Source organism: Lolium rigidum, chromosome 4 (assembly GCF_022539505.1).
Source record: "Lolium rigidum isolate FL_2022 chromosome 4, APGP_CSIRO_Lrig_0.1, whole genome shotgun sequence".
NCBI classification, from domain to species: Eukaryota; Viridiplantae; Streptophyta; class Magnoliopsida; order Poales; family Poaceae; genus Lolium; species Lolium rigidum.
This window is the reverse complement of record NC_061511.1, coordinates 125614859-125630323: the sequence shown is the minus strand read 5'-3', so window position 1 is coordinate 125630323 and position 15465 is coordinate 125614859. Positions and strand designations below refer to the sequence as shown.

General features: G+C 42.6%; 1 protein-coding gene across 1 annotated transcript; it reads right to left on the bottom strand.

Annotated features, from left to right (window-relative positions):
- Nucleotides 1-1433: 1433 nt before the first annotated feature.
- On the bottom strand, nt 1434-14371 carry LOC124705556 (transportin MOS14-like). Its single transcript, XM_047237262.1, is given in 28 exon segments — nt 1434-2126; nt 2429-2538; nt 2541-2605; nt 3029-3174; nt 3258-3350; nt 3428-3547; nt 4000-4054; nt 4153-4227; nt 4323-4411; nt 4480-4561; nt 4801-4924; nt 5175-5330; nt 5588-5639; nt 5795-5911; nt 6609-6691; nt 6784-6865; nt 6993-7092; nt 7159-7279; nt 7426-7501; nt 8408-8535; nt 10186-10277; nt 10425-10465; nt 11094-11225; nt 11603-11749; nt 11829-11876; nt 12954-13016; nt 13123-13200; nt 14012-14371. Coding segments are annotated over 28 exon segments (2892 nt in total). The 5' UTR covers nt 14141-14371; the 3' UTR covers nt 1434-1838.
- Between the last annotated feature and the right edge of the window lie 1094 nt (nt 14372-15465).

Genomic DNA, 15465 nt, shown 5'->3' with positions numbered 1-15465 from the left:
ATTGCAAAATAAGAAAACATAATTAGTGTTGGCAGCGCAGATTTCGTGTGTTCGCTCCCAAGAAAGAACACTCACAGGCACTCCCAGTCAGCCGAACTTGAAAATCTAGCTGGTGATGATAGTCATGTTGGTCCTTTCGAGAAAAGAACATCCAGAAACCTTTGTGCCTATTTTCGCTGCGAAGAAACAACACTCAGTCGTCCTCCTCATCGGTGTCGATGTGGTAGTGCCGGCGGCAGCGCGTCTCGTCGAACACCTTGACGCTCATATCGGCCTCGCCAAGGTAGGAGAATGTGAGCACGCAGTCGGCTTCGAGGTCGTGGTAGCGCGCGAACTTCTCCCAGCCGGTGTGGAGGTACATCTTGCCGCGCACGTCGAAGTGCACGTCCACCGGCCACCGGCAACAGTCGTAGCCAGCCTCCCGCAGATGAAGCGCGGCCGGCTCGTTGCCGGCGACGAAGTCGGCGAACTTGTCCGGCAGTCTCTGGATGTCGAGTGGGTCGCCCTTGAGGACGATGACGAACTCGAACATCACTTCCTGGTCCTCCTCCTGCAGGTCCGACGATGAAGACGGGCGTCGCAGGCGACGGCGAGCATGCAGCTCTGCCGCGGCCACGACCATGGCCACGGTCGCGACCTCGGCCTCTGCCTCTACAAGCCATGGCGTCGACTCTTGAGATGGTGGCGGCTAGGGTTGGGGAGAGAGGCGCTAGGGTTTGGGTGTGAGGGACGATAAGAGATCGCCCCTTTCTTAGGCCAGAGGGAGGCGGGGAGCAGTGGCACTCATTAACGCCGTTACGCAAAGCTGGGCGCGACGAGACGCTTCGTTGCGCCTCTGCGGGAACTGCATCGTCGCTGCACGCCAATAACTTCCGTCGCGAGGTGGGCGACGGTTAGGTTAAAGTTCAATGTTCCGCTGACGGTCGGTCCCACCACTCCTCTCTTTTGCTTGTGCCCGGAGCGTCTCATGTGTAGCTAGGACGGACTCGAGGCACCGGACACCGTATTGGATCGCGCCGGACGGAAAGAGGCTTTAGGTCACGGTCACGGACTTTTTGTCCGAGTAACTGGAGATACTTTTAACACATGTACACGGGTGTTTTCTTGCCGTCCCGGTACTTCCTCTGTTTTCATATATATCGCTGATTTAATAAACTGAATCAGCGACAATTAATATGAAACTGAGGGAGTAACAGGTTGCAAAGTCTTATAGGCAAAATGATTGAATATATAATTCATCAGCGAGAGGTATGCTTCATTTTCAAAAGGTCACCCAATATTTCACTCTGTTCTGAAGGTTTCCTCATAATAAATTAGGCAGAACCAGTACCCTCGTTTAGCCTAGCATTCTGCAAATGACTAAAAACAGTTGATCATACATCTGAAATTTCTAACATAGATGTGAATCATATTTGAGGTTCACAAAGCAAGTGTAAAATATGACATCAAGGACAACCTTAATATTTGGCAGATGTTTACATGGAAATAATCGATGGCCATCTCAATTTACAAAGTTATAAGCTGGCCAACCATTACAAAATTCAGGACCACAGCTTATCAGTCAAGTGTGATCTCCACGTATACCACTGTTTCTTTTAGATAACAATAATACAACACAATTTTCTCCCAAATACATAAAGCCACGACGCATGTACAGAAACGAAATACAAAATGAATCACAATGACTACTGACTGACCTATCTATCCTCTCAACAAATCTGAACAGTATGATGCCGCAACTCACTCAAACCATATGAAGGGGAAAAATCCAACATGGTGTGGACAGGGGCACCCTCCATGTCGGGCTTTCAACTGGTCTTATAAAAAACGTCCAGTCATCAAGAATGCTGCGGGACACCCATGAAGTTTAAGTCATGAGGCTGCAGAGCAGCTTGAACTATTTCCTGCACCGCTTTGTTCCGTCTGCAAACCTCGGATATTTCAGCAAATCTATCCGTTAAGGAACCAAGACTAGATCCCGATGATGCATCGGAAATAATTGTCAAGAATCTTGAGCGCTCTGAATCTGTTAGGGCTTGTGGGGGTATAAAGGCAATGCAATCTCTTGTCCAACTGAGCATATTCCCACCAAAAGCTCGGCTAAGGGACAGCAGAACATATGAGACCTGCAAAATTCCGTGCAGAAGATATGATGCCCATCATATAGATGTATCTAGTCAACAAGCATGTCTACATGTATCTAGATAAAGTTGAGTCAATTAAGTTGAATCGGAGGGAGTATGATTAATGTCAAGAGTCAGCAGCATGAAGTCTTTTTCATCAAAGATCTCTGCTTAGAAGCTAACATGCAGGATTGCATAAAAACAACAACACTCTGGCTACCAGTAGCAGCTAATTCAAGAACGGGCAAAAACTCACAGCAGTACCAAGCTAATAAAAGATAAAACTGCAATATCATATTACATACCTCCTCTAAACGACCTGACGGTAGCGCCCCTGTTAAGGAAGCAATCATAACTCTGGTAAGGGTTGCACCTCGCTGAAGTACAATTGTGTTTATTAGTTCTCGATACTTCTCCCCTCGGGTGATTTCGCAAGATCAAAGGTGTCAGATAGAAAACACAATATGGATTTGCAGGCCTCCCTGTCCCATAGCACGAAACATAAGGTAACAATTAGCCACCACACTATCAGATAGCATCATAGGACAAGGATAAACAAACTATGGTTAAAGTTCTACAAGGCTGACTGCACACCCAATACAAGGCTGACTGCGCATCTCATAGTTTATACAATACTCCCCTCTTTTCACAAATATAGGGTGTATTGGGTTCGCAGTCAGCATTGTAGAACTTTAACCACTAGTTTGTGGAAAAATTAATTGACTACAAGAATATAGTTGCCGAATGTTTTTATCCAATTGTTTCATATTATGCTTCAATTATTTTTATAGCAAATTGTGATTAATAATCATTGTCAAAAATTCTGCATTGGAGACAGTGAAAAGTCAAAATACGCTTTGTATTTCTGAACAGGGGGCGTCATACTAAATCTTAAAAAGCACTACCTGTGCTGTATAGTTATGCCAGCCATCGCACAGTCAACTAATCTTGGGAACGTCTCTGTAGGTACAAATAGATCAGGACAGTAACGGATACATCTTGATGCAAGCAGAAAGCAGTCATCAGCTATGTCCGGTCTAGCTGTAAAATCCTGCGATGTACAGAATGAAATTCATTAAATTCGGTATCGCCTTGTTATTATGTTACAGTGAGTAGATCAGCAGGGATAGTTACTTGAATAGTTCTGAGAAGCTGTATTGTATGGTTGAAGAGTGTTTGTATCAGACATGTAAGATAGCTCGCGCAAGATGGATCAGAACCAAATATCTACAGATAAAAATGCTGTCAGAAAATATAAGTTACAACTAAACAGTTGATCACTAGACTTCTGAAACGAAAAGAACCTTGATAACTTCACTGGATAGGTAAAGGAAGCAGGACTGATTGTGTTTCTGATACAGTGTTTGGATTTCTAGAAGCATTGCACCGATAGTGATTCCCATACACCTCCCACATGTCCTTACCTTCAGCACAGAAAAGATTAATGTAAGTATGAAACTTTGGCAAAGAATCCACATGCATGTGGTGTAAAGTGATTGCATGAATCGACTAGAGAAATACTTATTGTTCTTTATAAAAGTGAAACGCAAATCTGAAGAAAAATAAGAGCATGATTGGCAACATCACATATATCACTTTTTAAAAGGGAAATACTACTCTCATACTACTCCCACCAAGGAAGAATGTACATAAATTATGTAGAAAAAGGATAATTGTTCCCATAATTCACATTTGGTTGAGTTGTATTCGATCTGAATGTATACTACATTCAAACAACAAGCATCATAAATCATAACAACAACAACATCATCAAAGCCTTTTTCCCAAGCAAGTTGGGCTAGGCTTAGATATGAAACCCAGCAGAAATAAATGGAAGCATCAGAAATCATAAATAAATAAAAAATAATAAGCTTACAGCAAATTTGCAAGCTCGACATAGAGATTCCATGGTCCTTGTATCCCATGCCCGACTGCACAAAAGAGCTTATTAATAAAGTAGGAATGGATGAGAAACTGCATACAGTAGAAATAGGAACTTCTCCCACAATCTGTTGGTTCCAATACTCACTGATCAAATATAACTTTCAATGTGGGCCAGTATTTATTGACAGCTTCAGCAACTACTTCTGGAAGTTTCACATTGCTGCAACAATTTGGAAGATTTAATACAAAACCATATTTTGGATGAGATGTTCTGAAAAAATGGATGAACAACAAAGATAAATGGGAGGTCACCACCTAAAAATGCTCGATAACCGGTCTATGTGGATGGTCAATTGCCGAGCAGGAACTTGTTGAAGAGCATCTTCACCTTGCTGAATTATTTCCTAGTTTTCCATGAAACATATTAGCAAGGATCTAAACAACAGTTGAGTTATCAAAGATTGCTGCTCACCTGCAAGCTATTAATTACTGGCATGCAGATTAACTCCACTGCTCTTCTAGCATGGTCTGGTGGAAGCGTCGTAATAACCACACTGATATGAGTCGGGCATCACCGCATCAGCAAGTAAGGTGAAATGTTGAATACAATCAAAAAGAAGTACTCCCTCCGTCCAGAAAAGGATGTCAGAGATTGTCTAAATTTGGATGTATCTATAGTTCTATACACTAAAGAGTGTCTAGATACATCTAAATTTAGACAAACTTGCGACATCTTTTTATGGAAAAAGGTAGTAGTAATAATAGCTTAGGGAAATGGTGGAAATTAAAGTACCTTAAGGCTTCAACCAAATACAACGAGTCCTCTGAAGAAACTTTGTAACCGCCAACTCCACTTACTGCAACATGATAGATCTGGAAAAGTCCATCCAATGAACCCGAGAACTTTCCCCTGCAATCTTTTCACACACAAATAAAATAAAAAATCAACCAAATTATCATTGTTTATGCTAATAACAAAAACCTAAGATAAAATTCAAAGAAGCAAAGGATATGTAAACAGAGGATTAATAAACAATCCAATGCTGCAATATCCCAAGTTCATATATTAAATGAAGAGCGCAGCTGACACCAAGAATGGGAATGCCACAAATCAATTCACTCCAGCCAAATAGATACACTAAAAAGATGTGGATCATGATGTCATACCTTCACATATATACTTAAATGCCATAGAAGCAGCTGCAGCTGTATCCTCTGATGTACTCATACCCTTGTTAAGAATATCCACCAAAGGTGGTAGGATGAGCAGTTCAGCTGGGGCAGCATCAATCCATTTCGAAAATGCTCCAATGGTCGAACAAACTGCAAGACTCAAGTGTATTTCAAAACCTTTAGTCCACGTAATCAAGCTAGGAAAACTAGATCTAACAAGGTTTCCGCCCAACACAACTCGACATAAAAACCTTAACTTATCATAAACTTAAACATCTCAACAAGCCATCACATTTAGTAACTACCTACTGTCTACACGTGATTCCTGGATCCTACTCACAGTATAAGATTTAGAACATTGTGCTAAGAACAGGGACTTCTGAACTATCAGTTACACAAAAACAAACCTGTATGTAGCAACTGTTCTTGATGAGGAAACCTGGGAAGCAGTGGCATAACCTTCGAAGAACAGAATGAGCACATTATCAATACAAAATACCCTCATTCTAAACAATGTGTGTAATGTGAAGCACGGAAATAAATTAATCATTCAGAGAAATATATCTTACAAACCATCAGCTGGCATACACAAGATGATAAGATGCAATATATACCTGTGGTAATATTTCCTTCTCTTCAATAGAAACCGATTTAGCTATGGCTTGTATACAGAACAGTGCAGCCTCTACTGGTTGCCAATTCTGGTTTTGTTCAGCACCGCTTCCACATGCCTAAAATCAAAAGGCACATGACTTCTGTTACCGAAAACTAAACAAATTTCTTAGAGGGGAGTGGGACTCAGGTAAGCGCAATAATATGCCATTCATGCACATCAAAAATAGAAGAGATTAAAAAACTACACACTGATATCAAACTGTCTGAAAAGGAAACACATGAGTAGCAAGGGACAAGAAACAAAATTGTATAAGATGTATGGATAAAAACTTTTACGGTATATTGTGCTGAGTATACAACATAAATACACAAGCAACAGGCAGATAAACAATTCAAACCAATCCATTTGATTTGGTTTGCATAGTCACAGATATGGTCTGCATAGGTTAAACTAAGATTTATTGTGACTAGCATGAGTTAATGTACAAGGATATTCAAAACTAGGTGATCGTGAAAATGCCACACAGGGAAAAGATCTCGAAAATACATCATCGGATTTGCACCAGTATCTTTCACAATAGTAACTTAATTCCAACAGCAAAAATCGCAGATGGGGAAGTAAAACTCACATGCCAGACTAATGAAAATAACTACGAAACGAGTTATTGTGCAACTGCAAAATTATATTTGATAGTAATACTGAGCTAGTGACTACAGATCTCCAAGGAAGAAAACTGCTGAACATATTAACAGGCTCACTACAAGATTGTGGAACCTAAAGCAGCAGATGGACAATAAAATAGCTAGACTCACCTGAATTAGCTTCATGAAAAGTATTTTCAGTGTCGAGTCACCTCCAAGGACATCGGTTGCATCAAGTAGCACATCACTAACAGCTGAAAAACAAATGGCACTGCAGTTACTTGACCACTATAATACTATATTAAACTGCAAGATTAGCTCAGTTCAGTGAAATCAGGCAGAATACCGTATCTAGCATGTCTGAAATCCCTCCGGTCTTCCTCCGAGAAAGTGTTGTAGTCCTCGGGGTATTCAACTCGGGAACTGACCTGATTTGGTAATGAAAATAGCATGAGGTGAACAGAGAATCCCAACAAAAATAGGTTCTTATTACGCAGCGTATCACAAAAAATGGCATGTATACCAGAAGCAACCCTCCCCCCACCCCGAACATACCAGGGAAACAAGAACCTCAAACGGAGGACGGAATATCTGCATCCTTCTATTTCTCTCAGCTTCAATTGACATCTCAGATCCACATGATGTGTACGAGTCCCTAAAATGTGTATGCACTGAGTGGGTTGTTTCTCAAGTACAACTAGTAATGTTTTAAACATATTACCTCCCAATCAGATTACGCTTAAGATGGTGCCAGAAATTAAACGTCATGGAGGACATATCAAATTCTGAGTGAGAAGTAACTTCTAGCAGCGCACTCACTATTTGCATGGCATCACCTGAACCTGTAAATTATAAAATGCAGGTGCAGCGCTTAAATGGTCAGGATGGTTGCTGTTCATATACAACATCAAAAGACAAATCCATACTTTTGGTACAGAATCCATACTTAAATGCAGTATTTTGTTCATTGTCATCCATGAAGTGTTACCTGTTGCAATCAAATCGACATAGGAATCACCCATGTCTGCAAATAAACGAGCAATAGCTTTTACATCTTCTTCATCCTGATAATGAAAAGAAAACGAAACTTATAAGGGGAAAACATGCCCACGATAATCAGATGGCGCGTCAGAAAATTGAAGTTGCCAGGGAAAATTACTTGTGGGCCCTGGCAACTTTCACTTTTTGTTTGCTATAAAATTACCACCGTTGCTGCCTGGATGCTTGGTTTGTATGGTGTGGTGTGCGCTATATTCCTCACGTAATTTTGAAGGGAAAAATAAGAGGGTCCAAATAGCAAGACAATTTTTTGCCAAAGTAAATAAATACAACTTGCTCACTGCGTGTTTCAGAACTGAGAGATCTTATTGGCGATGCATAATTGTAAGCACCTTTCACAGAGACAGAAATAATATAAGTTCAGTAAGGGTGTGTTTGGTAATGGAATGTAATGGAACCGTTCCACACCCAGACTCAATTCCAGTGTCTGGTTCTAGAGAGGAACGGAACCAATTTTGGGACAAATAACTAATTTGGGGTAAACAACCCAGCTAATTTGTACCGTGAAATTGATTAAAGTAGGATATACCAAATTAAAGGTAACTTTGCTGTTGTTTGATAATTTGCCTGATGTCACAAAAATAGCTATAGTGAGCCCTAGTACGCTACAAATGAAAACAGACGTAAATCCAAGTATCTAAGGCCACCTTACTAAACAACAATCAAGTAGAAATCTGCAGATAGGGGAATAGGATGTACTTGGTTTGAACCCAAGTCAACCACATAAAAAGAGTTGGCTAGCCAAAATATTGGTGAAGGTTTTGTGGCTTCCCATATTTTTGCCAAGAAAATACACTGGGAGTGGCTACAGAAGCATGGGCATGCCAAAAATATTTGGTAGGGTAGATCTGGGCAAAAACCAAGCATACCGATAAAACATTAATGGAGAACATGGTCAAGATATTCCGTACCTTAGATGAGTCTTTGAGCTGCTCTTTGAGACCCATAACATGAGGGATGAGAATTTGAATCAGCGGAAATTGTTCAGTGACGCCACTAGAATCTCGAGATACGGTAAAATGTATCAACTCAGAGGTAACTGACAATTTAGATACAAGTGTATTAGCAAGCCGCTAACAAAATCCTGAGAATATAAAAAGCATCTTAGGTTCAACTAGCTGCAACCATTCGCAGGCCTGTTTGGTCAAGCTTAACTTATCCAATAAGCCATTTTTGGGACTTCTTAGCTTATACAACCAAAAAAAAAAAACATTTTATGTGACAAGCTTGAGAAGCTGTTTGGAACAATTTTGAGCATACAACTTTTTAATGACAGCGGTGTGGAGAAATATGTTTCTACCCTTGTACAGAGCAGGAAACAAATTAACATTTCATAAACATCTAGTACAACTTTGAACTGATCCAATGGAACTCATGCATCATCAAGCACAAGATATAGGTGGACCCATCCGAAACATCAAATTACTTGATGCTAGTAACACCGATATATAGTAGTGTCTGAAGTGAAGCAGCATGTAAACCAAGTGAAGCAGCGTGTAGCCTCTGGTCTTCACGATGATAAACCGTGCAGAAGATGCACAACCATGGCAAGCTCATATCCACCTGCCGTTTGAAATGTCGAGTCTTGATTGCATGGCAAGAGAGAGAAGGAAAGCGGCACAGCACCGAACCGCAGGTCTTATCGAGAGATGGGAGGGAGAGTCATATTCAGGCCATGGATTTTTTCCAAGCATATGGCTTCAGCTTCAGAATCTGATTTGAGCTGAAAATAAACACCAGTTTGGCCAGGCTGAAGCTTATTCCTGTGAAGTTGCAGTTGAAGCTCAGCTGATCCAATCTACACTCTGGTGATCTTCAAAGCCTCCATGATGGGCGTGGGCCGGCGGGGTTGGTTAGAGCACACGGAGGTGGCGGTGCATAGCATGGAGGAAGAGGGAGGGGGTGAACAGGGAGCCTGCAGCAGGTCAAGCTTAGTGATGGCCGGCGACGCCAAGGAGGACATAAGCAAAAAATGTCAGCAAGGCAGTCACATCTAAACTGCAGTACGCTGTCCAACCCCATCTCAGTCACCATCGCGTTGCGGCCAACATCGCTGACACCTAAAGCTAGACCTGGGTTATAAAACAGCGCCTATCTGAAAGCTGCACTAGTAATCGCCAAAGTTTCACCCACCTCTAGAAAGACCAGAGCCAGTTAATTTTTTTAGTGAAATTTCTCGAAACCTACTCAAGCATGAAACGTTTCCTGCACGACTGAAAACTTGCACCGGAAATCTGTTTTTATAAAAAAACTTGTTGAGACCTACTAAGTTTTAGTTCATTTTGCTTGTAACCTGAAGAAAACACTTAGTTTTGGTTGAAAATTTGTTGAAATATAAATCAAAAAATTATCAAAATCCCATATCCCTATTGTTACAGGGTTCCTTGGACTCACAGTTTTTTAATGACTGAAGTAACATCCAAAACTGTTTTGCATTACCCAATATGATTGTACTTTCTTGTGCAGAGGCAAACATTTGCTCAGAACAGGGTCAGAAAATAAAGTCAAACTCGATCTGCCAACTTTTCTATTTCCACAGCAACTGAATAAGGTGTAGACTAGTACATCATTGTTGTAGCAAGAGCACAGCAGGAAATGATTGAACGAGGTGAAAAGATGAAGAAAATGAATGAGAAACTAGCAAGAGATGACAATATGATAGAAACTATGCGGATATACAAGCAAATACCATTTACAGCTGCCTCCAAAAATTGATCAGTGTTCAACAAAGAGAGTGCCATATGGACCAAAGGATGTGAAGCAAGGGTAGATGCAGTGATCCTGAGAAAACAATTCCATAAGTCCATGATGCCAATACTGTTAGGCAGCAGTACAAAAGTAATAAGAACAGAAAATGTTACATCTACTACAGCAATTAAATTCTCAGGAATAATGTATTACTATATTAAAATCCCAGAAGCTGCATACCCATGACAGAAACGGAGCCAAGAAGCAAAACCCTCCATAACCTGTGAAAGAATCAACCAGGATTAACTACCAAAATAGACCTAATCCTCTCAGTCATCACTGTGTCTAGGAATTCTAGGAATTGCATGAATATGTTGTTCTGGGTTCAGAAATTTCTGTTGTCCTTTTCCGCCTGACAAGAAAGGTGTGTACCATGTAACGTTCTAATTTAGTTTGTAACAGAGTGAAAAATGATGTGGCATAGAAACTACTTTGTTTGCACGAACAAAATGAACAGCAACCAAAAGATGCCTCTCAAGTACAGTACTTCTGAATGTATGTCCTATTGGCCAAATAAAAGGGAAGTAGCCCACATAAGTGTCGGTTATAAAAGGATTCTGCATATGCATGCAAGATATGAAACGACAGAGGAACAAATCTCAGGTTTACTGTAGAAATAATCCCGTGGCACACTTCGGCACTACTTGTTGCCATTATCTTCCGCAATTGATGAATTGTTTCAGTTATTTCAGCAAATGATTTTCAATGGCTTTTCTTTTCTCCTGCTTGGGGAGAAGATGGAGGGGTATGGACTTCTTATAGTACAAACGAAACAAGTTTCTATAACTACTTTACCGAGTAATGGCTTCGGCTGCCAAATTAAGCAATCTTTATGAGGAGGAAATTCACCTGTTCTTTCATCTCATCAAAACCCAAGCAAGCAGTCAATAGACTAAGAGCAACATTAGCTGATGAACAAAGGTCATTCTCAAATTGTTTCCGCCTTTCGGGGCGAGCAGCTATTTTGTAACTTGAAGTTTCCTGTCAAGACAGCATAGAAGTAAGTAACAATTTCACCAAGAAAAACATATAACATACATTGATTGTGATAATATATATAAGTTCCTGATTTATTATATTACAATAATCTAGGCAATCGTTATTGATGGACAATAAGATTTTGAGCATCGGTCAAACGAACTCAAACATGATCACTACATGATGGCAAACGTGTGATCAAGATAGCATTTAGTGTGGTTTAAAACAGTCTGGTTTAAGATTTGTAAGCTCTAGGATAATCATCAATCAATGGTATTTATGAATGTGATCCGTCAATCTATTAAATAGGGATGGTGATGATATTATTGGAGAGTTTGAACTATGCTGGGCATCCACATCAGGCTAAAAGTGTTTAGTACCTGTGGCAAAACAATAAGCAGTTCGAGGAAGCCTGGGATGAATTCTTGTTGAGATTGCATTTCATCGCCTAGCCAATTCACAATTCCACCACCTCCCCAGTCCTCCACAGGGACGTGCACAGCCAGAGCAGCCATTGCAATGCAAATCTGAAGATGGTAGAACGAGCAGTGTTGTCATTAGATTTGTGTCAATAGAAAATATGCATGCTTAATTTAATCATTCTACCTGTGTTCTAACTTTTGGTGGTCCTTTATTAAATTTCTTGAGCAATCCCTGCAGATGCAGAACAGTTCAACAAAAAAGGAAAAACGCCCTTGGTAAGATTGGCCAGAGCTTAAAATAGGGGAACAATTCCCGAGGAGACCATGGTAGGGAAAAAATAATATAGCATGCGAAGACCATTGTTCACTGTTCAAAAACTAGGCCGATTCAACGATTACTAGGCCGATTAATCGCTACTAGGGGCCTGACCGTGTCGATTACCATTAATCTCTGTGTTAATCCTTTAGCCCGATTAATCGTACCGAAAGTCCGATTACTAGGTATGTTCCCGATTAACTACTGCACTTGGTCAAAAAAGTAATAAACTTTTCAATGCATATAGCTAGTACAGGCGCTACCCCTCCCCAATAAAGTAGGTTTTGCAAAGCTCCCGCTTGATTGCAGCCTCCAACAGCTCGAATTCCGCTGTCGCCAACTAGTTCCTTGCCCTCCCAGACCAGTTACTCTCAGTTGCCTAGATACAGGAGCTCGACCACCTTGAGTAGCTCGTGCAGGAGCTCAAGGGCGCCTTCGATAGGTTAGGTGGTTGAGGTGTAAGAGGGGTCGTACCCTAGGTAGGTGGTGGGAGAAGATAAAGTTCAGAGGTGAGAGGATAAGAATTGGAAGGAAGAAACGCGGTTTCGACTAGTGGATCCTGATTCACTGGTGACCTTGAAGATTAGGTCACGGCGGAGAAGGATACATGTTTTTCTTGGATTTTAGGCTCTAGAGAAGTAGGGCTAGACATATAGAGGCTCATATACTACTCCCTCTGGTTCATATTAATTGACTCTAATATGGATGTATCTAGACACATTTTAGTTCTAGATACATCCATATTGAAGTCAACTAATATGGATCGGAGGGAGTATTTTTTACGTGCTAATTTGTGTAGGTTGCACCGATTAATATCCGACCGATTAAATCAGTTAATCGTCCGAATTCCGATTAATCGCTACTACCAAGCCGACCGAGCAGTTAACGATTACCGATTTTCTTAACATCGTGTAGGACTGACTTTGACTGATAATAGTGTGAACCAGAGTAACAAAATTATACTCCTAAAATCCATCAAAAGCTGCTGCTTACATATAGAGAATCTTGCAATGGTCGAAAAGCTTCTGACGGTAACTCTTCAAAGTCTCTTTGCACCTAAAATGCAAGTATGTTTACAAGAACGTTGAGAACTAGATTAATTAACAAGTTTCTAGATAGTTTGTAAGAAATAGCATAATGCATATATGTATGTATGTCTTACCTTGCTTCTGAGTGTCTGAGAACAGAAGATGAGAGTCTCTAAATTACTCTTTTCGTCATGAAGTAAGGTGTCAGCTACCTAAATAATGAGAAGAGAAAATGTTTGGGTGTGTTCAAGATAATGAAGAACGACGAAATTAATAAGATTATATCAGATTAAAAATAAAGCACTACCCCTCATAATCCAAAACAGTCTACAAATCTAACAGGAAACATTGCATTTGCTAGGAACACACACACTCTGCACATACAATAAAACATACACAATAAGACGATAGAACGAAAGCAAATGAAAGAGCCATCAATCTTTTTCCTCAACTGACAAATAGCATTGCAACTAAAACAAAAAAGTTGAAACTGAACTGCAGTACAGCCTTCACCTACAAAAGGTGTGAATAAGATTGGCACACAGGTTTAGCTCATTCAGCTTGCGGCAAAGCCCTGCACGATGCTGGAATTAAATCTTGCCTATGCAGTTAATAGTCCAGCCACTAGCTCAAGCCTAATCTAGATCTAAGTTTTTGGACTTGACACCATAAATACTAAACTAGCTCTACGTTAGGTGTTCCGCCAGGAGCCCCGAATTAAACTTCAATAAAATGATCAGCCACTAGAGCAGCAGAAGAAAAGCGGCTCCAAACAAAAGCTAATGTCAATGCATCGCCCCACCGCCCCTCTTGAGCAATCATACAGCTGCTGAGCCACTCAAAAATTCGCGGAGATTTTGCGGCAGTCCGGGCGAAATCCATACAAACACGCCCAAATCCAGCCCGCACGACACCGAATTGCGCGCCTAAAATCATCGCAGGACGACCAACCCACGGCTCTACGCGAACGAAGACGGTGGGGACATGGACGGAATCGAGCCGAGGAGGGGCGCCCGCACGCACCTGCCACGCATCGAGCGTGTGCTGGAACTTCTGCAGCCAGCGGTCGGCGGCGGTGCGGATGGTGTCGTCGGGGTGGTGGTAGAGCGCCGAGAGCGCCTCCTTGACCGTGGCCGTGGCCTGGGCCTCCATGCCGCGGCGAACCCTACTTCGCCCTCTCGCCGCCGCGGCGCGCTGCCGTGAGTAATCCTCGACGGCGGATGATTTCCGCGGCGTGCTGGATCTGCGGTGGGAGATTCGCGACTGGGTAGGGTTTTAGGGAGGAGGAGGAAGAAATTTTGAAACTGAGCAGAGAGGGGGCGCTTGCGCGAGTGTGGGATTCGATTCGATGGACGGGGCGAGAGGAGACGCGAGACGGAGTTGGAGTTGGAGTTGGAGTTGGAGTTGTTTGCTGTGATTTTGTTTTCCGCTTTTTTGTTTCGGAGCAGATGACAATTGTTCTGAGCTGTGCCAGTCTCTCTATGCGCGTGGGCCCGGTTGATCTGATGGCACCAAAATTAATATATGTGCCAGCTCCTGGTGGGTGGCTAGCAGATATAATTGGAGCTTCTGCTTTGAGGAGTGTTTCTTTTTCACAAAAAAAAAGCTATTGATTAGAGAACAAGAGCATCTCCGGTTGCGCCCCAAACCGTCCCCAGACGGCACCAGATAGAACGTTTGGGGGACGCCGCGTTTGGGGGACGCGCTCTCCAGTCGCGTCTCTTAAACAAAATTTCGGAGAGATTCGATTAAATTCATCCAAACTAGACATATATTACATAGATTTGAACGAGATTCGACTAAATTTAAACTAAACCTAATCTACAAGTACTTGCGGCGGCCCGAGGCGTCGTAGTACTGGTGGAAGTTATACATGTCGTCGGTGACGACCTCCTGCTTGACGCGCTCGTCACGCTCGTCGACGGGCTCATCCTTCACCAGGCCGCTTGGTCCTGCCTCGCCGTCGTCGGTGAGGTCCACGAGGGGTTTGCCGGAGTCGTGGATGGACATGGCGATCGCCGTCTCGACGTCGCCCCTCCATGCGTCCTTGTCGTTGAGCGATGCCAAGAACGTCGCTCGCAGCCCTGGGCAGTCCTGGGGGTCGTCGCTGCTGGCGATGAGACGCTGCTGCCGCTCATACTCCGCAAGCAGCGCCTCCTGCGATGCTTCATCCGGCTCCTCCTTCACCTCCGGCTTCGGGATGAGGAGGGCGCCGCCGCGCCTCTCTTGCTGTTGCCGCTGCCGCCGCGCCTCGGATTGACGGGCGTCGACGGCTCCTCCTTCACGCGATTGGGACAGTATAGGGCATCGAGCGGTACAACAAGGACGGCGTCTATCGGGCCGGTCCTGAGCAAGAAGAGTTCGAGGAGGACGAGTATGTGGTCCTCCTCGGCTGCCATTGCGCTGCGGGAGACGCTGGCGGTGAGGACGGCGCCTCCAACCTTGGAGCGCCGTTGCGGATGACGCTATCGAGGGTG